The sequence below is a fragment of the Leptopilina heterotoma genome, unplaced genomic scaffold, assembly GCF_015476425.1.
Source record: "Leptopilina heterotoma isolate Lh14 unplaced genomic scaffold, ASM1547642v1 Lhet_166, whole genome shotgun sequence".
Taxonomy (NCBI): domain Eukaryota; kingdom Metazoa; phylum Arthropoda; class Insecta; order Hymenoptera; family Figitidae; genus Leptopilina; species Leptopilina heterotoma.
The window spans coordinates 1,834,306-1,861,826 of NW_025110882.1; the positions used below are offsets into that span (position 1 = coordinate 1,834,306).

The window sequence follows — 27,521 nt, forward strand, 5'->3', positions numbered from 1 at the left end:
ACACACTCTGACACACAGCAATGGAATTTAAATAATATTTGCTGGATTATTAAAAAGTCTAAATATTTTTCAATGATAAAAATGATGTTGCATATAATATGAAATCGTTATATAATATGGTAAAAATTGTTTTTATTTATTTATTTATTTATTTTTGTTAAAGAGATTGTATTTTTAGAAATTGAAAATATAAAAAATGAATTGTATATTAAATAATTGCGTGTCACATGCTGAAAATCAGCGTCTATGGCTATATAAAAAAACATATAGAGAAATTAAACATCCTTGTATGATCTGCAAGGAGGTGGTGGACTACTCCACATACCATTTTCCCGACAAGTAGGTTTCTTTACAGGTTCAAGAGGTGTAACATATCCAGGAGAGCACGTTACTTGAATATTGTCACCTGGTTTGTACCAAAACTTGAGTGGGGCTATTTGCCCATAAAGTGGATCACCTGGATAGGGGCATCTGGTGTCACCTATACATATATTTTGATTATAACGCTCATTGAGAAGAATGAACTTTTGATTGTGAAATAATAATTATTGACTTACAAATTGGTGGTGGATGAGACCATTTGCCATTCTCAAGACAAATTATAGATGCTTCTCCTAGTAACTGATGACCAGGTAAACAAGCAAATCTCACTAAAGCACCAACTTTATGTACTTTTGCTATTGCATGTTCAATTATTCGACCACTTCTCGGTATGACTGGTGCTGGGCATATTATTTCTGACACAAAGAATGTATATTTATTTTTAATTTTTAATAAATTATTAATTATTATTAAAACAACAACTGCGCGCGCACTTACCTATACATGTTGGTATCGAATCACTCCAAACACCATCACCCTCACATTTTATACTCGAGGAACCTGAAATTTGGCTTCCCCACATACAGGAAAATACAACTTTACCTCCATAACTATTATTATGTTCCAAAAGTTGTAATTTGGGATTTGATATTTCAATGGGTGGACAGACAATAGCTTCACAATGGGGTACTTCAGCTGACCATTTGCCTAAAAAACAATTATATATACATATACATGTTTTAAAACATAGCGGATTCCAATAAATTGTAAATACCATTATATTGGCAAGTCATGCTGGGTAGTCCTTCTAATCTATATCCGAGAGGACATTTAAATTTTATTGTTTGCCCCATTCTGGTTCCCTCCATTTTTCCAATTAAAGGTGGTTTTAAGGTCGCTATTGATGTACAATGAATATCTAGAAAGAATGTATGCAACATATAAATTTGATTGAAGGTAGTTTTTCGCAGGAAATACACACGTTAATGTTGTTGTTCAAGTGCTTACTTGAAATGCGAACTTGAATAGAATTTGTAAGACCTTTAGGCGTTGTACAAATGTACAGACCGCTATCTTGTGTTTTTGCATAATATATGGAGAGTCGATATTTTACATCTCTTTCGGTAGCAGCAATTGCCCAACCTACAATTTGATATATTTACAATTTAAGAAATTTGATAATAAAACACTTGTGTGTGCGTGCGTGCGTTAATTCTAACCAGTTAAATGTTGTCGAAAGGCGGATGTCCAAGTCCATTCTGGATTACCAAGTTTTCTGGAAAAAAGGCATTCCAAGTGTAGAATACTTCCAGGAAAAACTGCCAATACGCCTGACGGTTCTATCGCAGCTGATCCTGCTGGTAGTCCAAACATGATTGTCGGAGGAACATTGTCTGTAAATTGAATGCAAATGAAATGAATAAATTTTTAATAATCGAGTGCGCGCGTAGTCATTATATCAAAAAAAAAAAAAAAAAAAGTAGTAGATATTTTTTATTCTGTGTGTGATACCTGTGTAATTAGAAATGGCAGTAGTTGGAATGCATGTTGGAATAATACCATTAAAATTGCCATTACGACAATGAAGAAGATAATCTCCAATCAGTTTATATCTGCCAAGCTCTCGACAACGAAGTTGCACTTTTTCATCGTGAAGAACTGTAATCTTATCCACCTAAAACATTTTTGTTTAAATCTTGTCTCGAATATAATTAAAACATCTTTTTTTAAAATGAATATTAGGTACATTGAAAAAACTAAAACGAATCGAGACCTATTATTAGGTTAGTATTTTATTTTAAAAATAATCACCGATATTGTAATGTTCTTGTACGTTACAATGAGAAGTGGATGTAGTCCCTCCAGTTTACATGCTTGCCCTTGCTGCTGCTGTTCTTTTCCTACAACTTGAAAGCCAAAATTATAATAATTTATGTCTAAGCAAATTAACAGACGTTTAAAACTATTTATTCCAATAAAATAAACAAAAACATATAATAACATTAAATTTATTCGTTGATAATAAAATTAAATATGAATAAATCTCAATGCATTGAAACTCTCGCGGCGTATCAAATTAATTTTTGTTTTTAAAATTGCAATATAATTTTTTGTATTTCTGAACTCTGCGCGCGGTTTTATCCATTTGCGAAAGAGTTAATAATTTTCGTGCAAGTAATTTTTATGCTACTTTTATAGTTATAAGAGTTGAAAAAACCTTGCTTTCCATAACATTTGTTATATGATGAGGTGATGATGAGGTGCAACAGAAACACAAACCAAACTCGATTAAAGATCATATTGCCAATATAGCTCTAGGTATGTAACTGGGAGGAGTTGAAATAGAATTTTGAAACTTGTTGATTAAACAATAATTTAAATGTAATCATTGTCCGCATCGAGTCGCGAAACTTTTTGTCGTCTACATTTTTTTGTCGACTCTTCAAATTTCCTCCAACCTCATGGTTGTTGGACGATAAACACCCGTGCAATTCCACCACCGTTGTCGCGCGGTAAACAGCTTTGATATAATCATCCCTCGCTATGTCAAGTGAGCAAAGCGCAAGCGCTTCAAACCTTAATTATTATAATAATGTATTAAAAAATATCAAGTTGACAAACTTTTTGATTTTTATTCATAAATATATATTTATATGTATAGTGACAGTGTGTGAAAATTGAAAAAATTTATACAACCTAAAATTCCTAATTTTTTCAGATTTCAATTGTTTTATTCTATTTAATACATAATTATAAAAAATTCTCTTTCAAATACTTTTTTAAAATTTTGACATTCATTTTTTTTTTCTTTTTTTGATAACAAAAAAATATCTTTTTACAAAATTTATTAGAATTAATAACAAAATGACAGCAGCTGCTGCAGAATGGACTACAAATGATAAATTACAACATTATCGCCGAATTCTTAGATTAAATGGTATGCAAGTATTATAATATTCAAGAAAAATGTTTAATTTGTAAATAAAAATAAATTATAAATTTTTCTTAATCATCTACAACTAGATCGAGATAAAAAATCGTCAATAATATTGAAGCAGAGTAAACAAATTTCAAAATTATTATTCAAAGATATTAATGAATATCGTATTATTATTAATGGAAATAAAAAACACTTGATAACATTATTTCAAGGGCACAAGGATTTATTGTTAACTTTAACAGATTCATCTCCTTCAGTATAACAAAACATTTTCTTTTTTTTCTCAACTATTACATTATTACATTGCATTTAAAAATTTTCTTTTATTTAAGGAAATTTTGGTGCATATTTTCCAAGATAACTGTTTGAAACAAAAGCAATTAAATAAACTTTGTTATCGAAAAAAACTGAAAATGAAAAAAATTTTTGAATTAAAGGTATTGTTGATTTAAATAATTGTAACAACTGTTGTTGTTGATAATAATTTATCTTTTAATTATAAATTGTAGATGGCTATTGCATCCAACAATAACAATATTAATCGAGAAAAAAACCAAGTATCTGACAAAATACTCACTCGTTGTCAACGCTCGATGGCAAGACACAATGCAGCTCAATCGATTCGTACTACTTATGAATCAATGTTGAAAATATTGGAAAAGGTTTGCAACAACAACATTTTATAAAGTAATTATTAACATATATTAATAATAACATGTTGCCTAATTTTTCTAGGATGCCATTTATTACGATACCATTTCTAGGCAGATGTTGACAAATCAGAAAGAACAGAGCAAATTAATATTAAATACAACGTTGATGGGACAGTTGGCTGCTGAGAACTTGGATACTAATCGTCAAAAATATAATTATTTAGCCAAGGGAATTTTAATGAATACGATAGAAAGAGAACGCACTTTGAAAATTGCCCGTGTACAAGTTGAATTTGCTCAATCGCTAATTCAGGTCATATTAATTATTTATAATTGTTTACCTATTGGTGATTTGTTGTCAATTATTAATTACACATTGTAGAATGATACAGTCGAAAAATTAAAGGAATCACACAATGAAGAACTTGAAAAACAAATACAAACTTTAGAAAAAGTATTTCTTCAAGTGAAAAAATCATTTCACGAACAATCCATTGAGTTATTACTTCCTAGGTGAGTTTTGGAAAATTTTAAAAACTAATTATAGCACATTAATTCATTCTGTTGAATGTATGTACCAAATTATTTTTAAGACCCGAAGAGCAGTTGACAAAAAATACAAATCTTTTCCATCACCTTCGATATATTGAAGAACAAAATGATTTACTAATAAAGAAAAAACAACACGCTCAATTGATTCTTCATGCTTTTCAACAGACAATGACTTTAAGCGTAAAACAGTAAGTTGAAAATGAAAATTTTTTATCAAGTAGTAGCAGTTTTTCATTTTATTATAGAGAAAAAATTATAATTTTCTTATGTGTAGAATATTCCATTGTAGGATTTGTGTAGAATGGGTATAATTCACTTTCCATATAATTATGATTATTTCATTTATAAAATTTTGTTTACTAAATCTAAATCATTTTACTATAGAAATACCATTTTATTTTTAAAGAGTGTTTTTTAATGTTTTTATATTCTTTTTTTTTATTTTTAAAGATATAAATTAAGAAGACTAGATATGCTTGGAAAAATAAAAATGAAGAAAGAGTCTCAAGAAAATTTAAAAATATTAAGAAAAGTTCAAGAATTACTATTATTAAAAGTAAAAGGAGCATTAACAAGTATAATTGATTTTATAATGGATGTAAAAAAATTTAAGACAAATGAAAAAGAAGAAACTGCGGATACGAATGATGGTTATAGAGATTATTAATTTTATAAAATACTATTTTTAAACCATGTAGAAAAATTAATTTCTTTTTTAGTGATGATTGATCGAGTAATTCAAAATGTTTCTTTGATGCTAAGTAATATAAATTTCGATGAAAAGATGGATTTTTTAAAAAAATATAAATTAAAATCTAGTAAAGAAGAATCAACTGGTAATATATATATATGTATATCTAAAATATCAAATTATTATTTTCACTAGTAAGTTGAAAGAAATGTATTTCTTTTTGTAGATATTTTTGAAAATGATGAATACGAAATCATAGATGCAAATGTTTTAACTCGAAAATATATAAAAAAGCAAAGTAAACAACTTGTTGAAACTCGTTTAATATGAAAAATCCATAAAAATATGATATAAAATTATTTATCACTAGTTTTACCAATTTCAAAGATTTGTAATAAAGTTCTATTTTGTATATTGTGTGATTTGTATTCTCTATTTGTTTTATTCTCAAAGGCAGTGTGTGTGTGTGTGTGTGTGTGTGTGTGAAAGAGTACCGTGAGCATAAACTCTCTCTCTCTCTCTCTCTCTCTTTACAAAATAATAAATATTGTTAAAAAAAAATTTACGAAAATACCTCTCTGTAACGTCCTTGTGATAAACGTTCTTTTTTCATTTCAAGTTTTAACCATGATGGGATGTATTCATCTCGTTTATAAGGAATAGCATTTGGATATTTAGGGCGTCCTTTGTCTTCCTTAAATGGATGAATTGTTTTCAATTTCTTCATAAAATATTGTTTTTGAATGTCTTTTGTATCCCTGTATTTATCCATATAAATATTAAATGGTTGTTTAACAGGAAACCAAACTTGTGGTTTAATGTATGGTTTCGGAAAGTCATACTCAAAACTTGGTGACCTCATTTCTATAAACGATAATGATGATGATGATGATAATAATAATAAAAATAAAAACTATTTGAAAATAAAAATACTTGCCTAAAACATTATGATAAAAATCTATTAAACTTGCATCCCATTCTGTTTGGAAGAACGAAAGACCTACAGGAGTTATGTAATCTTGATGTTTACGATAGAAATCCAATGTATTCCAATTCCGATCAACCAAACTATAAATCAAAATATTCTTTTAAATGAATCAACTGCAAAAGAGATGAAGTTGATCAAAAGTTTTCTCTTACCAAAAATGCTGCTCATGTGGTGATTTCCTATATTCTGAAAAGTCAATTCTTTTGTCTTGCTTATACAATATAAAAATGTATCGACAATATCCAATACCACGAGGTGGAATGGGTCTCATATAATTTAACATCAAGTCACCTTTTTCGATTGAATCTCCAGGAATGTTTCCTCTAATGAAAATAGAAAAATATTAGATTATTAAATAATAGTGTTTTGAAATGTGAAACTTGTGTGTGTGTATGTATGTACGTACATGAACCAATGACAAATTTCGAGATTTGACTTTGACAAATTGCCATCCGGAGTAGTCAAAAGAAGAGACCACAAAGTATTTGGTTCTGCTCTGTATTTAATTGTTGGTTCATTCAAAGTGTCTCTTGCCGTAATAAAATTACCTCGAGAAACTTTTGCTACCATATCTTTAACATTATAATCAATAGTTAGAGGAATTGTAGGATGAAAATATGCATCCCCAAAAAGGTCATTGAAAATTCCATAATGCTCTGCAATTTTACGAATTTCTAAAGGAGCTGTCGTTTTTAACCAATCATTTTTGGCAACTCTCAAATCAACTGAAAAACAAATTTAATTTCTATTGACAAATGAAAAAAAGGAAATTATTATTGGAATAAAAATGTGAAACAGTATAAAACTTACGTTTTGCGTGTAGCGCAGAATTTTTTTTCTTAACTTCATTAACCTTCTCACCCCTCAATTCTTTATTGTAGACAATAGGTAAGCCTATATCAACTTTAAAGTGTATTTCTGGATCGCGATAATTTAATTCTAAAACAGAAAATAAATATTTGTCATTTATATCATATGGAGAATACAAAAAGTATTCTAGAAAGAACTGTTCAAAATATTATAATTCTTTGTGATCAATGTATTGAATAGTAACAATTATAAAAACAAATTTATTAAATGGTAAACTTGTGTATTTCTATAATTGAAAAGTTAAATTCAATTATTAATAATAAAAGCAAATGTATGCGTATAGGTAATGCATTTTAATATTATAATAATAAGAGATGTATTATAATTATACATTTTTGTTCACGCAAATAAACGCGCACGCAGTAAACTTTAAATTTATTTAACCTCTTAGCCGGTCATTTAAACTTCTAGCAATGGTTGGTGCATTTCCGCAAATTCGATGCATATATCGAATTTGTTGATTAAAACAACTATGCAAATTATGAAACAGTCGTTTTGACATAATTGTGTATAATTTTAATATTAATATTTATAATAAACAAATACACACTATATATTATATTTTTAACAGATTTAATAAAAGTGTTGACATGCCAGGGATTGGGAACAATACGGAGAAATTTTATCTGTCTCTGATATGTTTATGGCACGGTCACAGGTCACACACAGTTGCAAAAGGGAGAGAAAACATATATATATAATTTGAATTGTCTGACTCTCTTACTCTTATGTGTGTTACCATGGCAATTTGCAGATTAAGTTGTGTCCACAATAGCACAACTTGGCATGTTTCGTTACAATTAAGGCTGTGTTTACATGCTTGCGTTCAAACGCTGCGTTTTGCGTTGAGCAGTGAGTGTAAGAAGAACAGAAGTATATGTCTTTCTTTCTCTATCTCATTATTCAACGCAAAACGCAGCGTTCGAACGCAAGCATGTAAACACCGCCTAAGGCCAACGCAGAATAGATCTGTAACCGGAACCGCAATCGTCAGCGTAACCGTAGGAATGAGTTAGAGAAGGATAAACAATATACCTATCCTTCTTTAACTCATTCTTACGGTAACGCTTACGATTGCGGTTCCGGTTACAGATCTATTCTGCGTTGGCCTTTATACGTTCCGTTCAACAAGAAGAACCAAGAAGAAGAGTGCTATTGTGAACAGGACCTCAAAATGAATGCGATTGTTTCACATCCGTCACATCCCTGAATCAGTTGTGCTTAGGCCTTAAAATATACACATAACCAAAAATTTCAGATAGGAATTAAATTTTTCTTCCTTTATTTAAAAAAATATTTGTGTTTAATTTGAGATTAATTAAAGTTTATCACAATTAATATTAAAAAATTTACTTTTAAAAAGTACCTTTTAAAAATTCATCTTTTCCTTTAATTATTAAATCGTGATTGACATATGACAATATATTATAAAGTTTAAGAAACTTTTCTTTAAAAACAAAATATACATATATATATATATATTAGTTGAAATCATATGGGTGCCAGCAATTCCCATGAAATGGATTATTATCAAGAACCAGCGTGGGCTGCAATATTGCAGTATTTAATACAAAGGTTTGTTCGCAGGAGGAGAAATGATGATCTGTTGACAAAATGAGCCAACTGAGTTTTATAAATATATTTGATTTTTATAAACTTGTGTGTAATAATTATCTTATAGTTTTAAAAAACAAACAACTTTTTTATTTGGTATTTAACGTTTATTCATTAGAGTAAGATTTTAGAAAATTGCATTTATCTAAATAAACGCCGTGTCCATTTGGCCCGTCGACGGGCCATATAGAATGCTCCTTTTTTTATTTGGGCCGCTAGCTTTTTTTAATATTTCAGAGCGGCACAAATAATAAAAAGTAGCATTTTATTTGGCCCGCCAAATGAGAAAAAAATAAAAGCGAACCAAATAAAGAAAGGTATATTATTTGGCCCGTCACAGGTCAAAATTATTTTTATTTACCTGAAATATATTATATTTTTTGAAACTAATATTCACTTCATTTTGTTCAAACTCTTTTTTTTTTTTTTTTTTTTTTTTTTTTTTTTTTTTTTTTTTTTTTTTTTTTTTTCGTAAGTTTGATTAACCAAATTGGAGAAAATAATTTTTTTTTAAATATAACATACAATCCCAATCCTTTAAGAAAAAATGAAGACTTCTGGTCATTAAAAATAAGACTCAAACTCCTCCTATACTTAAAAAAAAGAAGCGATCTTCAATTAATTGCGGTCTAAAATATTCATTTTCTCTTTCGGGGTTGGAACTATATGTTTTTTTTTCAATTTAACATATTCTCCATTTTGTTCAAGTGAACCAATAAATAAAAAAATACTTTTTGAAAATTGGTGGAGCTTAGGGGTTTGAGATTAAATTTTATATTTTTTAAAAAATTAATTATTTCATCCATATTTTGTTCAATCGAACTAACACTTCCAAAATTGGTTTTTTAAGTAGAAGGAGTTTGAACAAAATGAAAGCAAAATATTTGATTTTTAAAAATATAACATTTAGTCTCAACCCCCAAAGAAAAAATGAAGACTTTTTTCCAATAAAAAGAAGATGTAAACTCGTCCTATTTCAGTTAGTCTAAAGCCGGATTATTAGAATTTGCTAATAAAAAAACAAAAAAGTGATAGTTTTTCAAAAAACACAAGTATTTTGATGTTATGTAATTAAATTCTAAATAACAAAACAAAATGTTGATAATTACATTTTGAAAGTGAAAAAAAATTAATTCATTATATCAAAATAATGAAAAATATGTTGGCCCGTCACATGTGACGGGACAAATAATATACCTTTCTTTATTTGGCCCGCTTTTATTTTCTCATCTGGCGGGCCAAATAAAATGCTACTTTTTATTACTTGTGCCGCTCTGAAATATTAAAAAATAGCTGGCAGGCCAAATAAAAAAAAGGAGCATTTTATATGGCCCGTCGACGAGGCAAATAGTGACTGCGTTTATCTAATCTAATTAAAAAATAATAATTATTAAATCTTAAAAACATTGTATGTATATATTTTTACAAAATGGAAAATAATTTTTTATAATCATTTTACTTTTAAAAATAATAATTGATAGCTTCTTCATCTTTAATATATAACTGCCGAATGATAAATTCACTTTCTATAATTTAAAAATAATAGTTGTGTGTTTTATTTTTACAGTGGTCAAGTTCATATTATTTCAGAGGAACATGATGACTCTGATGAATATTCTACTGCGAGACCTCCTCGCGTTGCTAGTCGACCAAATACTTCTAGACTCGATGTAAGTACATATAGTTTTTTTCTTTTATAATACTCTCTTTAATAAATCAATTAACTGATTATTTAATCTCGATAATATAGAAAAGTGAAATTAGTCTGACGACAAAAGAGGCTTGTGGAGTTGGAGATAAAGTTTCTGGTGGTAGTGGTGGTGGTGGTGGTGGTCTACCAATGATGTTACAGAGAAGAGAATTAGGCTCAACTTTTAGTTGTGGACAAAGATGTAAAATTTCAAGCAATTATTTGCCGAATAGAATGGACCAAGTCGCAAAATATAGTAGTAAAGCATTTTGTGGTTCTTATTCAACGGATGGAAAGTTCTTTCTTACAGCTTGTCAAGGTAATTTATATAATAGAATTATTGTCATACTCGCTGATTGGTGACAAAAATTAACCAATTAATTTTTTCTATTTCAAAGATAAATACCTTAGGTTATATAAAACTGATAATGGAGAGTTCACAGAAATTAAAAAAATATCAGCTCGAGATGTGGGATGGAGCATTTTAGACACAGCATTCAGTCCTGATGGAAATTACATTGTATATTCTAGTTGGTCGGAAAATCGTATGTGATCATTATATACACAAATAATAAATTGGGTTAATGGTCTAATAAATTTTAACAATTTTTTTTCTATAAAAATATATTCAAATGTGAAAAATTGCGCATCTAATTATCAAAATCATAAAAAAAGAAAATATTTGTTGCTTTCCATGTATCACAACAACAACAACAACAACAACAAATAGTGGATATGCCACTAATTAAAAATTTTACTTTACACATTGTATTTTTTTTTCTTTCAGTTTACATGTGTCCAATTTTTGGAGACTCAAATACACAAGAAACTCTTTATCTATCACCATTGGAGCGCAGATTTTGTATATTTTCCTTAGTATTTTCAAGTGATGGTCGTGAGATACTGTGTGGTGGAAATGATGGCTTTCTCTACGTCTACGACAGGGAATGCCAACAGCGTGTTCTTAGGGTTTGTATTTAAAAAAAAAAAAAAAATGTTTAAATTAATCATTGTTATATTATATTGGTTTTTATTTTTAGATTGAAGGACATGAAGACGATGTAAATAGTGTCTCCTTTGCAGATAATACTTCACAAATTCTTTACAGTGCAGGAGATGATGGATTGTGTAAGGTAATGAGAAAATAAGAAATGAATAATTGTGTTTTTATGCGCATTGCGCAACGCGAGCCAAATTGCAAGAAAAAAGTAATATGTAAAAATTTTGTACAAGTTTTAAAATTACTGATTTAGGAACAACAACCGCGCGATGGTATAGCTCGGTTGGCGGAATCCCGTGGCTTGCGATCACGGAGGTTATAAGCACATTTGAGCGCGCGGTTAGTACTTGGATGGATTGAATCGCGCGCTCTCCGTGAATCGCTACAGTCTCGGTTTTTTCGCTGATTGAGATAATATATCAAAAACGGGAGGTTTAACACGCCGAGGCTATGTTTGTGCATTTGCGTGATGACTATCCAAATGTACATTCATGACTCGACGTCAAAACAAAACCAACGGTTGTACTCGGGAAGTAGGTTTTCTGCAGCCGCAAAATTGTAGGGACCTTAAAGAGTTATTTAAGTTTGTGAGTTGGAAAAGTTTAGTAGTAATGATGTTGAGGAGGAGAGTGTAAAGGCCCGAAAAAAGTATAGGCAATGAAATCATACTTTACTTTTACTGATTTAGGTGTGGGACAGAAGGATGTTGAGTGAAAATGATCCACATTCTGTAGGAATCCTCGCAGGTCATATGGATGGAATAACATTTATAGATCCACGAGGAGATGGTAGACATTTACTAACGAATAGTAAAGATCAAACCATTAAATTGTGGGACGTTCGTGCCTTCTCGGATCATAATGGTGAAATGAATACAAAGAAAGCAGTGGCTAATCAAAATTGGGACTACAGATGGCAAAGAGTTCCCAAAAGATGTAATTTATCTTTCTGTTTCGCGAATATGAATAAGAAACAATTTTATAAAACAAGTGCTTTTTTCAGTGTACAAAACAAAAAATATGTTGGACGGGGACACAAGCATTATGACATATCGAGGACACACAGTTCTTCAAACTTTAATTCGTTGTCATTTTTCTCCAGCACATACAGGACAAAGATACATTTACACTGGTTGCGGCTCAGGTCGTGTCATCAGTAAGTACACACACACACACAACGAGAAATTATCAATTGAGTTGTTTTGAAGAGAGAGAGAGAGAGAGCGATGTTTTTAAAAATATAATTGTCTTGTTTAGTTTATGATGTTTTAACTGGAGGTATTGTTAAATCTCTAAATGGACACAAAAGTTGTGTACGTGACGTAAGTTGGCACCCGAATTATCAAGAAATCATTTCTACATCGGTAAGTTGTGTATGTGCACAGAGAAAAAAATGCTGTTGAATTAATGACATAATTATGGGTTTGATTCATTGAATAGTATCATAACGGGCTGCCTTACGTATATGCTGTTGTTTTGAAAGCATCGATTCTAATGATTCGATAGTATCACTTTCATTGAAACAAAAGCATATTTCTCAAATTGATAGATTCGGTTTAATAACACCATACTGTTAATTCTTTTATAAGGTTAAAGATATATACCACAACGATAAATTGAAAAAAGGAAATTTTGGTTCACATATTTTTTATGTACTATAATTAATTCTCACACCTTTATAAGACAACATTGAGCGCTTACTTTGTAGTTAAATACCGTGCTCGAGATTTTTCTCATAATTATAAGTATGTAAAGCAATTTACATTTAATTAGTAGTTAATTAATTAAAAGAATTACCTATGCTTTTTTATATTGACATCTCAAGAGCGTAAGTATTTCAATAAGTTTAGTACCTGTCAATGTCTCAAATACATAGTGTTCTTATTTTTATAGCATATGCTATAGGCAGCCCGCAATAGCATCACTCATTGAAACGAAAGCATATATGCTTTCGTTTTCCAGAGCACGCTTCTTTAGAGCAAAAAATTTTTCATTTGATTTAAATTTACATGCATTTTCTTCAAATTTATCTATTGGATGCTTCAAATGAAAAATGTCAAAGAAGCAATAAATTATTATGTTGCTGTATATAGATAAACTACAGAAACAATTTGCCTAATATCATTAATTCTACAGTAGCATACTTTTAATTTAAATAGTTTCATTTTTTCGTTTTAAGCAATATACTTTTCGACTAATAAACGTGTTGATGAATTAATGACGGGAAATTCAATAGCATAGAGCTATTTGATTCAACAGCACTTTTTTCAGTGTGTGTGAATCTCAATTGGATAAATTTGAAACAGTTTAAATTAAATTCAAATTAAATTGTAGAAAAGTGTATATTCTCATTATATACATATTTTATTTTCTCAAATTAGTGGGATGGAGGAATAGGAAGATGGCGATACAGTGGTAAATCAGTTTCCCTAGATTTTCCAGATTGTGAGGAAGATAGTAGTGATATAGAATCATCTCAACCGCGAACTTTGCGTCGTAGTCAACGCATTGCAGCTCAAAAAGCGAAAAATACAACTACTTGTTAGGAAAAATCAACTAAGAATCTCTACAGAGTTTTGAGATCCTTTTAAAAAATCAACTTGGGATGTAAAAGAAGAAGAACTACAAAAGACTGTTTTTGTTTCAGTTAAATTATTTAAAGACATTTCATGTTGTTAAGAAAGTATATACAAAGATAATTAGTTTTCATTTTTTAATATAAAAAATGTTTGAAACGATTTTAAATAACTTTAATTATATAAGCGTATAAACAAAATATTTATAATTAGTCATTTTCATCTACAGTTTCCTACTTAAATTATCAAATACTATTTTATAATTGATGCTTTATTAATTTTCAATACAATACATAATAAAAATTGAAGGTTGTAAACTTTAGTCTACTTGAATAATTTTTTTTCAAATTTCATTAAGGTGATTATAATTTTGTAAATAGAATCTCGAATTTTTTTGGAGAAAAAATATTCATTGTAGTGAAAATTTTCAGTTTCTTCATTTATTAAAAAAAAATGTTGAAACCAATAATGATGATTCGACGAAATTAGTATTATATAGTAACATTTTATCCTCCAAGCGGACATAAAAATTTAATTTTAGTTAATGAAACAGGTACATATAAAATGGACATTTGTGATAATTATAATGGTATTATAATAACTCTATTAAAAATACGACACATATATTTATAAAAATATTATTCTTTTTGTTCCTACTTGAACATTTTTTACAATATTGTAGTAAAAAATTAATTCAATTCGATTGCACAAATGGGATATTTAAAGAAATGTTAAAAATAAATTTGTTTAAATTATAAAAAACATTTTTTTGAAAATTTTTATCTTTACATTCTCTTCTTGTATATATAAATGATGCATAAATTTAGTAATGTATATACGTATAAAACTAAAAAAAAAAAAATAAAAAGCAAAATTTAATAACTTGCGTCAATATGGTTGATTTTTTCCTTTCTGATTGTTTTCAAGTTGCAAAAATAAATATATATATAACATTCTTTTATAGCATAGAAGCCGGCGCAACGACAAGGCCATACTTGCAGGGTTTCATGCAGAAGAAACCTTTCTTCTTTATACTCTTTGATTATCGAGATTTAGATTGATAATTATTAATCTTTTGAAAGTGTTTTACGCATCAATAGATATAAACTTGTCTTCATCACATTTCAACAGTTAAATTGCAAATTAATATGACTGGCATCTTATCACTATATAGTATCAAGATATAGTGTAAAAACATGATATTTTTAGAACAACAAGATTTGTAACTTTATATGTACACTCTAATCTTTGCGTGTTACATTTTATGGAAATAAATTCTTTCTTTTGGTCAATTACATTATTATGAATATGTACATTTTAATATTTTGCGTCCTTTCTAACAAAAATAATATTGGTGAACATTTTTTATTTTGATTTTTTGTAATTACAAAAGTTGTATGAAAATATTGCTCTACTTTTTAAAAAGTAAATTTAAAATTTTTCAACTGTATAACAATGTCGGATAAATAATTAACAAAACTATCTATAGGCCTTTTGCTGAAACAACTTGAGTTTGCATGCAGTGATGATGGTTCGAAAAGAGAAAATTTCTGCACATTCCCAAATAGCGCACACGCACATATCATTTGAGTTCAATAATGTGACAATGTTCCATATATGGCAATATGGTGACGCAACATTGCCCATGTCCGCCATGTGAGAACATAATAATTATAAAATTATTACTCTCTAAATCTGAATTATCGAAATTTCACCAAATCCCAGCGATAAGTACATATACAACTATACGATTCCAAAAACCGTATATACGCAAAATAATCAGTGAAATTTCACTAATTCATAGAGTATATATTATATACGCTAATTGGAATTGTATAGATGTTGCTATTTCAGATTTAGAGAGCATAGTTTATAATTATTATTATATTTTTATATATTATAACATTTCTAGGCAATGTTGCCTTATAACAAAATAATAATTAATTTCAATGAGGTATATCAATAATTAGTTTTATTTTTATTTACAAAAAATAACCTTAATTTGAGGATCTGTTTGCTCCTTTTTCCAATTCTAAAATTATAATATTATGCAAACCAAAACCTATATCAATAATTCGAAATATAATTAATAATATATTCAATTGAATTATAAATATTTTAATTAAAACAACTCTGATAAAATAAAATAAAAAATACGATAAATATAGCTTTTTGATTTACATCACCATCATTTAATATAAGAATGTAAAGTGCACTTTGAATTATATACCTATCACACACGCGATGATAATCAAATTTATTAAAATCATTGCATTCTTATGTACATAGTATATATAATTAAATTTTCAAATTTTACAAAAACTATACAAACAGCATAACTTTCAAATTCTTTTATTCCTAAATTTTACTATAATATGAAAATAATTCTATGAAAAATTATTTCAGCAAATTAAATGTAAAATAAAATCTGGTTTTAATTAAATAAAAGAAAAAAAAAAGTAATGAGACTTGTTACATTTCAACCGCGCGCTATAAAAGTTGCGTAATAAAGCAGATCCACAAAGCTCCGCTATTGTGACCGCAGAACTCTTCTTATTAAAATGCGAAAAACAAGTTATCTGATGATTGGAAAATTAAATAACTAGAAAGAATTAAAGTCGTATAAATTAAAAGTAATGAAAATGCTATCGATAGCATTTTCATCACTTTTTGCAAGCAGTTGATTCTAATATATAGATATAATATATAGCATGTGTTCTTATTGAATAAAAGGAGATGAGGACGCGATCTGTATCCCGATCTGAGTATAGATTATTTCAAGGGGCCAAAAAAAAGTATATATATCTGATCCAAGCGGGAATCAAAAATTAATGCAAGACAGACATACACATAACTATAATAACTATATATCTATATATCTATTGTTTATAAATCTTTGATTATAAACCGCATCGAGTTTTCAATGTTTCTTTTCACTTTTCATAATTCTAAAAAAAAAAAATTTTAATCTTTTATAGTATATTTAAGAAATTTATTGACATAAGTATGTTGTATGTTTGATTAATTTTGCCGAGATTTTAAGGATGCATTTTCTGATCTATATGTTATTGAACATTTATGCTCTTTAGAGCTTAAAATTAAAAAAGAAAAATTTTTACATGATAATGTTTATGGAAATTTTATTGTACAATTATTTATAATACTTGTAAAAAAAAATCTCCATGAAAGTATTGAAGAATTAATGGACACGAAAATTTCCATTTTAACTTTACAGGATTTTTCATTTCTTATTATATTTATTTATTTAAAAAATAAGAACAAATATATCAATAATAACCTTCATATTACAATACCTATATATATATAAAATCACATATAGTTACAATTATGGAAATGCAATTATAATCGTCATTATTATAAATATTGTGCCTCTGCGTATACCTCTTATAATAATTGATTATAATCTGTAGTGACATAATTCAGAATGAGATGATTGTTCCAAGTTGATGATTTTTTTATATTATGGTATTACAAGTCTATGAGAATATGTATATATATATATAGTATAATCATATAAAACAGTAAATATTTCACTAAAATGCATACATACATATAATATTTCCAAGTAGACTAATATAGTTAAACAATGTACATATGATACATATGCGTAAATGAGAGGCTATATCACAACCTATGTAAGTCGATAAGTAGCTGATCTAGTCACCTATTCAACCTCCAACCAGGTATATACTTTTAGTCTAGGTTTAGTCTTGCATTGTTGTTGTTAGTCTTCCTCTTCGAAATTCTTTTGCTTCATGTAAAAAAAATTTTTGTTAATTATACTTTTTCTAATCTTCTGTCACTTCATTAATTACTTGATAACAATTTTGAATTTTTTTTATAAAATAAAATTATATAATAATTGCATTTTGGACAGTACGCGCGCAGTAAGTCAATGGCTTATAATAAAATTTGTATAATCATTTTTTAAAGTTATTATATAAAAAATTCAAGTTAAAAATGAAAAACAATTTCTTTTGTTTGAAATTATTTCTAATGATACTTATTGTCATCTTTTAAAAAGTTTTTAAAAGAAAACGCACAAAAATATATTATTAATCAATAAAGTATAACTTTTCTTTTTTAATAATAATAATAATAAAGTACATAATTCAATTAATTTTTTTACATTGGAGCACAATCATCAAAGATAATTTAATGTATAATTTAGCGCAAATAGATAAAGATTTTCGTTTAAATAAAATTATGAATACAATTCAATCTTCAAATGATATGGACAAATTCAAAGAAATTGGCAGAAGGAATGCAGTTCCAATTATTTACGTGAGAGGAACGCATTATGAAATCGGTTTTGACATAGTAAGTAGATGTCTATTTTTTGAAGATTAATTGGTAAATAAATTTGAAATTTTTCTGTTTATATTAAAGCAGCAGCAGGTGAATATGATTTAAGAAAAGTGTGCATGTGATGAATGATAAAAAAATTGATTTTCCTTTTCTTTACATTATAAAATGTTTCTTAATACCATATCATAAAATTACTGTCCCAAAAGATTTTTATAAAGGCGTATGCAAAAGAAAAAAAATGTTGTAACATTTTTTTCAAAATATGCACCATTCGATTCGATTTAATTGACCCACAAACACAGCATTTTTGCGATTTTTTGTGAAAAACGTATGTATATAAAATTTTTTCCATTCTCTTCTTGTAATATATATATATATATATATATATATATATATGTATAGCATAATGTTTAAAAGAAACTTTTGCAATAACTATAATACATATTTTTAAAAATAGACTTTTTTTTTTTTTTACTAATTCTGTACCAAAAAGAAAAGCCCCCTTAAACTGCAACAATTTAGTAATATTCATGTTTAAAAAAAAAAGAAGCGTATATATTTCACCTATAAAGGCGAATATATAAAACGCGAGAATATTTTTCGAGTCTGATTTTTATTTCTAAACACTGACAATAACATATGTTTTAAGAAATTGTAATAATTTAAGTTACGTAATTTATGCATTCAAATTTTTAATCAACTGCGAGGTTGATTTAATTTTTCCTTCTTCTCAAACAGGAAAATTTATCTTTCAATATGCGCATATTACATAATAACAGTATTATTTGTTTTCAGAACTTTTAATACTTGAATTAAAGTGCAGGATGAAAAAAAGATAATTTTTTACTTTTTACGCTATAAAATTGAAATGTTTCAAGTCTTTTTTCAAATAAATATATTGTTATTAAGCTTAAAAATCCTTGTCGCATGTGTTGCGCAAAAGTGCGGCTTTTCTATGCGTATACCGCAACTGTTATACTATATGTTATAAATTTTTGTGTTTTTATATTTTTCTTTTATTTAAATAAACATAATTTTCAAGAGTTTGCATCAAAATTGTAGAATAATGTATACATCGCTGTGTATAAAAATGTTATCCCCCTTTACAATATTTATACGCAAAATGAGTAAAATTTATAAGTTTTAATAATTTCTAAAAATTACAATTATAACCCTTCTTGAATTCAATTATATTTTCTACAATTTTCAACTAACCTTCATCTTTGAATCAATCATCAATTTATTAAATAATTTTTCAAAAATTGTTCTAGAATTCAATTATTATTTATTAAATACAAAAACTCAATTTTTTTATAAAAACTGTGTATCTCTCCGCATAGAATTTTTTTAAGTTAATAAGGTATAATATTTTCAAAAAAATTGGACAAGTGCGAGTTGAACTCGCACTGCAATGGCAGAAAAAAAAAAATTTCAAAATTTTTTTTAGTTTTTCCTTGACAACGCTATGGACATTAATACATAGCAAGTTCTCTATATTTTTCCTGTAATATTCACGATAAAATACACCAGTATGCCAAATTTTAGCCCTCCATGTTGAATAGTTTAGAAGTTAAGGGGGGGGGGATGGTCACTTTTTATGCATTTTTGGCCAAAAATCTTGTTATTTCCTTGACAACGCTATGACCATCATCTCCAAACACATTCTCTATATTTTTCCTGTAATCTACGTGTGAAAATACATATCTGTACCAAATTTGAGCTCTCTAGGTCAAATAGTTTAGCCGCTAGGGGGGGGGGACACGATTTGGCTACGGACAACAGAGTCTCACCAATAGGGTTCCGCCGATACACCGTAGGTGTACGGAACCCTAAAAATTATAAAGAAATTCTTACAATTAATTTTTTAAAAATATTTTTAAATAATTTTAGAAAGTAGATAATAGTTTTACAATTTTGAAAAATTTTCAAACAATTAAAATTTGATAAAATCTTTTTAAAATAATTTAATTTTTGAAGAATTATTTTAATTATAAACAGGACCATTTTGCATAATTTAAAAAAACTAGATAATTTTTGATGAATTTTAATTAAAAATTTTGAACATGATTGCGTTTTCTCCAAAATGTTAAAAATCATTCTAAATTGTTATTAGTTTTGTATGTATTTGAATTTTTGGAAATATGTACCTAATTTTAAAAATATACTGAAAATATTGAATTTTAAAAAATTAAAAGTTAATTTTCATTAATTTTCGTTTTTAAATTAAAGATATTTCATTAAAATTTTTTATAATTCAATTATTTTCCAAATTTCGAATTAAAATTCTTCAAAAAAGTTGATTTTCAAAAATTGTTCTAACAAAATACATATGAAATAAATTAATTATTTTCAATTAAATTTTATAAAATTATTCAAAAAAAAAAAATTTTTTTATTATATTTGAAACATTTAATTATGTTATTAATACATGAGTATAGCGGCGACCCTGATAATGTATAATATATATATATATATATATATATGTTACACTAAAAGAAATTTATAAAGCCATACATATATTACGTTTATAAAGATCTGATTGTTTGGCCTATAATAGAATATATAATTATTATGTTACTTTCTACTTGTGTATAATATTTTTCCACGTAATTTTAAAAATTATTTAATATATGTTTTTCGCATTATTTTATAGGGGCGCACATTTGCCAAGCTTATTCATGATTACGTGGAAAACTATTGTCCTTTAAACGACACATATTTACCTTTATATGAAAGTATAGATGGGAAAAAAGTTTATGATGAAACTTTGGCATGTGTTGAAGAACAATTTCCTCATTATATCAAGGAAATAGAAGGAACTGCAAATGGCGCTCAAGTGCCATTTTATAAGGTAACCATATAGTGCCTAATTTAATTTGTATAAAAGTCACGTAGTGAGAACTTGAAAGTTGCATAACAATAAGAATGTGTATTTAGTTAGAAAAATTAAAACATAAATTAAAACAATTGAGATTTGATGAAAAAGAGAGATGTTAATATTAATTTCAGCTATTTTTAATGCATCTGGATGATATTCTGCCAAATGTGGTGGAAGGCAAACAGGGAGTTAAAGAACCTGTAGGCTGTTCTTCAATAATTTGCAATCAACCTGGACAGGTTTTTATATAAAACTGCAGCTTATAGTTTTAATAATAAATTGTCTTTCGCGCACCGCGAGCGCGCGAGATTATTTCAATTTAAAACTATATGTGACGCTCCACGAGAAAAGGGACCTTATTTACTCTTGTCATAAGGTCCCTTTTCTCGTGGAGCGTCACATATAGTGTAAAATATTGTTTTTTGCGACTCTAATCAAACATTTTCATGTTTAATTTTTAGGCATGGCATTTTAATTTTTTTTTTTTTTTTTTGTCAAATTGTGTGAAAAAAATTGCGAAAAGAAGAATAAAAGAAAAAAAAAATTGCAATATAATAAATATGGTTTAAAGAATTATAATAATAATAATAATATTTTACAGGAGATTTTAGGCCACAATGAGGATGCTTTGAGTGAAACACTAAATCATTGGTATTTAGTGGATGCTCACATTATTGAATCTGGTTTCAAGGAAGAGAAATTTACTTCTCTTAGTTATGCTGGATTTTTACCAGGCTACACAATGGGTTACAATCATCATGGTCTCGTATATAGTATCAATACTCTTAGTGCAAAAACCCTTAGATCAGGCAAAACTCGTAAGTTATTGCGTAATTTTTATAATGTAAATTAAAGAATTTTTTTTTAAATTATCAAATACTTGGTCGTTTTAGCTCGTTATTTTATATCTCGATCTCTTCTTGGAGTTGAAAATTTCGTTCAAGCGCAACAAACTTTAAGAAATTATGGTTACGGTGCAGCCGAAGGGTTTTCAGTGAATATGACCTTTCTTCTTCAAGAAGGGGATAGGATGTTTCATAATGCCGAAGTTGGACCTGTCGAAAGTGGTGCTGATTCAGTACAATCACAACTTTCCATATTAACAGCTAGTCCTGGGGAAACTATTTATCATTGCAACAAGTAATTGGCTGCTCCATTCGATAAAATAATATATCACTCTCATTAAAATTATATACAAACTTGATCGTTTTTAATATATAGAGAGAGCGTGTGCGCAATATAATAGAAAAAAAGCTATTTTACGAATAGTAAAAGTTTTCATCAAAAAAAAAAAAAAAATTAATTCATTGTTGTTAAAGATATCATAATGATTTTCCTTCTTCTTTTTTTTTTTTTTTAGGTATATGCGACTAAAAGTACCCGAAGTTGAAGGCGTGATAATAGACAGCAGTATACATAGAATGGCAGCAATACAAAAACACTCTCCACCAAAAAATTATCAAGACGTCATTAATATCTTGAGTGATCAAACAGATAATGAATATAGAGTATTTCAAGAATTTGGACCACAAGATTATGTTAAAACTATTGCCGTTGGTGAGTATTTCATCTCTTGAATTGATTTTTTATTTTAGACAATATTCCATTATACATATACTTGATTCAAAAAAAAAACATTGTCGCGCAGGAATCTTCAACTGTATTGAGAAGACATGGTCCATTTACACAGATAAACCAAGTTGCAATGAGCCTATATTAGTTATGCAGCTTCAGCTGAATAAGAAAAAAAGTATAATAAGCGACGACTAGCACACAATAATAATATAAAGGAGACATTATTTTTAATATTCATATAGTGCGAAAAGTCCTTTAACGTATATATTATTGCAATTTAATTTAATAATAAATACATTTCAAATACATTATGTGTGTGTGTATATGTAGAAAAAAAGTTGTATGGCTATTAGAAAAAATAAAAATTACACTAAAGTATTATAATTAAGAAAATTGTTCTCTCTTTTATTATTGCTACCACTGCGTGCAATTGAGATTGAGATTGTCATTTTTTTTTTTTTTTTAAATATTTCGATCAAAAAAAGATTTAAGAAATATATTGCAAGGAGAAAATTTAAAAAGTTTACCCAAATCACAACAATAAAGAGGAGGCAGTATATTATTTTGACGTAATGAAAAATTTCAATTTTATTTTTTAAAAAAATACTATAGATTATACATGAATATTTTATTTCTAAAATCTTTTAAAAAGCGTAAACAGTTTGTGTCATTTTATAATTTACGGTTAATTTGAAATTTTTAAATAATTGAATATTTGTTTAAATTTGTCGTATTTCGCAAACAAAAAATTGTGTATAAAATTTTTTTTGTTTTAAATGTCCTTATTTTTTCATCGGCAGAATTTTTGTACTACAATTTTTTGACGTTTATTTGGTGGTTCCATTTCAGAAAAAAACTCTTGAATATCCTCTGCTCGAACAACCTTCTTATTGTCTGCAAACTTTTGTAGATATTCTTTTAATCTTTCTTTCATGTTGTTGTATTCTATAATAATTTTTAAAAAGTTGATTAAATATATATGTGTTGAATGGAAAATTTCCTTTGTTTCATTATTATCATCATTATATCTACCTTCAATTACAGTGACCTGTTGTACATGATCCAGAGAAGCCAAGGCTTTCATTCCCATCTCATAATGTGACTCTCTATTCTTTATTTTACCCGATTCTTCGTACACTTGTACACTGTCTTCTTTATCTATTAAAAACTCGACTTTGTTTTCCACATAGACCTAAAAAATGGAATAATTTTAATAAAAACAAAGTCAATCGCGCGCGCGCGCGCGCAAGTAATTTACTATACAATTCAATTACCATTTTGCATTCTTCGCAAGTGCATAAAGAAGATCTCCAACCCTCTTTCCAGAAACAACATCCTTCTTCTTTTTTAGATGTGATTGTTGATGATGATGATGATGGTTTCATACATTTATTTAAAGTTACCTCCTCCACTTCAACTTTTTCTTCATTTGTTATTGTTTCATCAATATCATTATTTTTGGTTACTGAAAAAATTCAACTTTTTTATAGATTTAAAAAAACTTTTTTAAAAATAATTACAAAATTATTGATAGAGTACTACCTGACAATTTTGGCGCATAATTCCATAAAAAGGGAGTTTTTGTCATACAAATGTCGCAAACCATTTCATCATATGAATTTTCTTCGGGCTTACAGCGTCCAAGATGCTGAATATAAAAAGGAAAAAAAAAAACAATCATTAATATGGACTGAATTTAAATAGTTGATTGCAAGTAATTTCTCTTCTTTATATTCTCTTACTTTGGAATGATACCAATCTTCGCAAATTGTACATTGTAACATCTCATCATTATCTAATCCTTCAGGATCTGGATAAGGTCTCATACAAGTACAATAAACACCATCAAAATTTTGATTATACTTATTTTCTTCATTCAAATTCGACTTTACCTACACACACACACACAATTACCAAATTAATTTAGATACATTCAAATTTTCTTTACAATAAATAATGTTTTTTCTTTTATGAATTAACTTACCGGATATAAACTGCATTTATTATTGGCAAATTTTGAATTTCCACAATCACATTTAAAATGTCTTTTAGTATACAATTCAATCAATTCATGACCTTCATGACAATGTAAACTACAAGCCAAACAAACTCCAGCTCGTGTTCCGCCAGTAGAACAACAAGTTTTGCAAGCATAAAGTGCTTGCCTTATGTAACCCTAAATAAAATTATTTTTGTTAATTCCAATTCGAAGTGTAAAAAAAAAAAGCAATCTCTCTCTCTGTATATCCTAATAGTTGAAATAGTGGTGCATAATTTTAATAAATAAATATAATAAATGGCACATGTTTTTCAAGTTTTATACCTAAAGAAATATGCAAATGAATGAAATCTTTCTTTTCAATATAGGTATTATTCTTTTTAAATACTTGAGAGAAATAATTTGAAAAAGAAAATTTTATTACACACACACAATTTGTTGTACTACTTTCTCATATTTATTACTTTTGAAACATCTCAATTTATAATTTGTATTGATTATAGTAAAATTAAATTAATAAAAACTTAATACTTGACTATAAGTGCAGTTTTTGTCATCAGCTGGTCCTAAAACAGCATTCGCGTCTTCTTCCAGTTGATTCTCCTCTTGTAGAACATCAATCATAGTTACAGAATTATCATCATCATATTGTTCCATCGATTTTTCCGCTAAACTATTCTCTTCTTGACAATTCATTATAGAAAACAACAACAAATTTGCTTCAATGAAACTACTAATAAAATACGTCCTTACTTCTTCTTCTCGAGTTGTAAGCAAATAAAATTAATTTTCCGAAACTAAACTGTTGTTGTTTACACACCACCAACATTCAAGAAAGTTGAAAATTATTGGGGTGCTACCTTCTGTACCAAAAACATAAGTTCGAATGCTCATTATGCCGAATTTACAATTTAGAAATGACCAGATACGCGAATCCTCAATAACCTAAATTGTATATTGAATGAAATTCAAAAGTAGGGAATAATCATTTGATATATTCTGCATATGGAGAATATTATTTTAAACTAATTCTTTTTTTCCACAATTTGAAATTATTGCAATTTTTATTTTTGGAATTTCCACTTTACCTACATTTTAATAGATCGAAACGTAAAATATCAGAATTGACATTTAATTGAAATATGATGGAGAATAAATATATATTCACTGAATAAAAAGATTAAATAATTATTAAATGTTTGAATTTAATAAAAACATATTGTTCAAAAGTTACAGTGCGAATTGTACAGAATATATATTAATAAGAAATATAATTTGGCAGAATGTCGATTCGATCGATTTTATATTTGCAAGAAATTCAATTTGACAGAATATCAATTTATAAGAAACACGTTTTCGTAGAACTTTAACTTGTCAGAATTGTAATTTTGTAGAATATTAATATTGGCAAATCTAATTTTGGTAGAAATCTGCTTTATCAGAATGATCACATGTTCGAATCCTCAAAAGTTAGAATTCCATTTTTACCGAAAATGGATTCCACATAAATATTTGGCGCAAATTTTAAAATCGACCAATCAGAAATCAGAATTTTAAAATTTGCGCCAAATATTTATGTGGAATCCATTTTCGGTAAAAATGGAATTCTAACTTTTGAGGATTCGAACATGTGATCATTCTGATAAAGCAGATTTCTACCAAAATTAGATTTGCCAATATTAATATTCTACAAAATTACAATTCTGACAAGTTAAAGTTCTACGAAAACGTGTTTCTTATAAATTGATATTCTGTCAAATTGAATTTCTTGCAAATATAAAATCGATCGAATCGACATTCTGCCAAATTATATTTCTTATTAATATATATTCTGTACAATTCGCACTGTAACTTTTGAACAATATGTTTTTATTAAATTCAAACATTTAATAATTATTTAATCTTTTTATTCAGTGAATATATATTTATTCTCCATCATATTTCAATTAAATGTCAATTCTGATATTTTACGTTTCGATCTATTAAAATGTAGGTAAAGTGGAAATTCCAAAAATAAAAATTGCAATAATTTCAAATTGTGGAAAAAAAGAATTAGTTTAAAATAATATTCTCCATATGCAGAATATATCAAATGATTATTCCCTACTTTTGAATTTCATTCAATATACAATTTAGGTTATTGAGGATTCGCGTATCTGGTCATTTCTAAATTGTAAATTCGGCATAATGAGCATTCGAACTTATGTTTTTGGTACAGAGAGTAGCACCCCAAATTATTAAAGTGACATTAAATATTTAAATAGAGTATAGAGGAGAAAAGAAGCAACTTGATTGCTTTATGGTAGAGTCCACACTTTGATCTAATATGCATTTAAGGCTGCGGTTACACCTCTGCAGGCTGCCTGCCTGCGCAGGCAGGAGCAACGAGAGTAAGGGAGAAGTTTGAAGTCCAGTGACTCTCTTATTCTTGTACGTTACCATGACAACCTGCAGGCAGGCGTACGGAAGCGCCTACGCGCCACGAGGCAAAGAGAGGAAACCTGTTTCTGCTAAAAGGCCAACGCAGAATAGATGATCTGTAACCGCGGAACCGCAATCGTTAACGTAACCGTAAGAATGAGTTAAAGAAGGATAGGTATATTGTTTATCCTTCTCTAACTCATTCTTACGCTTACGGTTACGATTGCGGTTCCGGTTAGGGAGCATTTACACCTTTGGTAAAAATTTCCCGTTCTGTGGTTACCGAAGGTGTAAGCGCTCCCTTAAAGATTCTATTCTGCGTAGGCCTTGAGGTTGAGTCCACAATAGCACCTTGAACGGAACGTGATCGTCACGTAACAAAATACGGATCGGAAACTTTTTCCAGACCAAAGCTGCGCAACGA

General features: G+C 28.0%; 6 protein-coding genes across 14 annotated transcripts; 3 read left to right on the forward strand and 3 right to left on the reverse strand.

Moving 5' to 3' along the window:
• Positions 1 to 126: 126 nt before the first annotated feature.
• Positions 127 to 2,873, reverse strand: LOC122499138 (locomotion-related protein Hikaru genki-like). 2 transcript variants are annotated; one of them, XM_043607264.1, is made up of 9 exons: positions 2,540 to 2,873; positions 2,134 to 2,222; positions 1,834 to 1,996; positions 1,542 to 1,715; positions 1,330 to 1,464; positions 1,097 to 1,240; positions 820 to 1,029; positions 558 to 737; positions 127 to 481 (listed from the first exon to the last, which is right to left on the reverse strand). In XM_043607264.1, exons 1-9 carry the CDS (start codon positions 2,619 to 2,621, stop codon positions 276 to 278), a joined length of 1,383 nt encoding a protein of 460 aa, XP_043463199.1. In that variant the 5' UTR covers positions 2,622 to 2,873; the 3' UTR covers positions 127 to 275. The 2 variants fall into 2 exon arrangements, with proteins under 2 accessions (XP_043463199.1, XP_043463197.1); XM_043607262.1 differs by having other exon boundaries at positions 2,134 to 2,228.
• Positions 2,874 to 3,160: 287 nt separating this feature from the next.
• On the forward strand, positions 3,161 to 5,728 carry LOC122499141. Of its 4 annotated transcripts, none has more exons than XR_006301309.1 (4): positions 3,513 to 3,699; positions 3,772 to 3,924; positions 3,998 to 4,428; positions 4,509 to 4,911. XR_006301309.1 is itself a non-coding variant. In XM_043607269.1 (3 exons), the coding sequence occupies exons 1-3, from the start codon at positions 3,257 to 3,259 to the stop codon at positions 4,295 to 4,297; spliced, it is 456 nt and encodes a 151-aa protein (XP_043463204.1). In that variant the 5' UTR covers positions 3,161 to 3,256; the 3' UTR covers positions 4,298 to 4,911. The 4 variants fall into 4 exon arrangements, 2 of the variants coding, with proteins under 2 accessions (XP_043463204.1, XP_043463203.1); XR_006301308.1 differs by adding an exon at positions 4,918 to 5,728 and having other exon boundaries at positions 3,514 to 3,699; positions 3,998 to 4,655; XM_043607269.1 differs by lacking the exon at positions 3,513 to 3,699 and adding an exon at positions 3,161 to 3,259 and having other exon boundaries at positions 3,998 to 4,911.
• LOC122499140 (39S ribosomal protein L38, mitochondrial) lies at positions 5,466 to 7,638 on the reverse strand. Its single transcript, XM_043607267.1, has 6 exons — positions 7,401 to 7,638; positions 6,957 to 7,085; positions 6,553 to 6,871; positions 6,299 to 6,469; positions 6,096 to 6,226; positions 5,466 to 6,022 (listed from the first exon to the last, which is right to left on the reverse strand). Exons 1-6 carry the CDS (start codon positions 7,516 to 7,518, stop codon positions 5,721 to 5,723), a joined length of 1,170 nt encoding a protein of 389 aa, XP_043463202.1. The 5' UTR covers positions 7,519 to 7,638; the 3' UTR covers positions 5,466 to 5,720.
• Positions 7,639 to 8,228: 590 nt separating this feature from the next.
• Positions 8,229 to 14,531, forward strand: LOC122499142 (DDB1- and CUL4-associated factor 11). Its single transcript, XM_043607270.1, has 10 exons — positions 8,229 to 8,591; positions 10,198 to 10,300; positions 10,381 to 10,639; positions 10,719 to 10,865; positions 11,108 to 11,289; positions 11,361 to 11,453; positions 12,009 to 12,255; positions 12,323 to 12,475; positions 12,577 to 12,683; positions 13,701 to 14,531. The coding sequence occupies exons 1-10, from the start codon at positions 8,512 to 8,514 to the stop codon at positions 13,863 to 13,865; spliced, it is 1,536 nt and encodes a 511-aa protein (XP_043463205.1). The 5' UTR covers positions 8,229 to 8,511; the 3' UTR covers positions 13,866 to 14,531.
• A 3,049-nt stretch (positions 14,532 to 17,580) lies between these two features.
• On the forward strand, positions 17,581 to 23,198 carry LOC122499143. 5 transcript variants are annotated; one of them, XM_043607275.1, is made up of 8 exons: positions 17,581 to 17,599; positions 18,088 to 18,236; positions 20,878 to 21,075; positions 21,234 to 21,341; positions 21,704 to 21,920; positions 21,996 to 22,242; positions 22,463 to 22,659; positions 22,751 to 23,198. In XM_043607275.1, the coding sequence occupies exons 2-8, from the start codon at positions 18,123 to 18,125 to the stop codon at positions 22,870 to 22,872; spliced, it is 1,203 nt and encodes a 400-aa protein (XP_043463210.1). In that variant the 5' UTR covers positions 17,581 to 17,599; positions 18,088 to 18,122; the 3' UTR covers positions 22,873 to 23,198. The 5 variants fall into 5 exon arrangements, with proteins under 5 accessions (XP_043463210.1, XP_043463209.1, XP_043463207.1 ...); XM_043607274.1 differs by having other exon boundaries at positions 17,585 to 17,673; XM_043607272.1 differs by having other exon boundaries at positions 17,589 to 17,599; positions 18,053 to 18,236.
• Positions 23,199 to 23,286: 88 nt separating this feature from the next.
• Positions 23,287 to 25,525, reverse strand: LOC122499144 (putative E3 ubiquitin-protein ligase UBR7). Its single transcript, XM_043607277.1, has 7 exons — positions 25,208 to 25,525; positions 24,662 to 24,853; positions 24,420 to 24,569; positions 24,220 to 24,325; positions 23,952 to 24,142; positions 23,710 to 23,869; positions 23,287 to 23,622 (listed from the first exon to the last, which is right to left on the reverse strand). The coding sequence occupies exons 1-7, from the start codon at positions 25,370 to 25,372 to the stop codon at positions 23,468 to 23,470; spliced, it is 1,119 nt and encodes a 372-aa protein (XP_043463212.1). The 5' UTR covers positions 25,373 to 25,525; the 3' UTR covers positions 23,287 to 23,467.
• Positions 25,526 to 27,521: the final 1,996 nt, after the last annotated feature.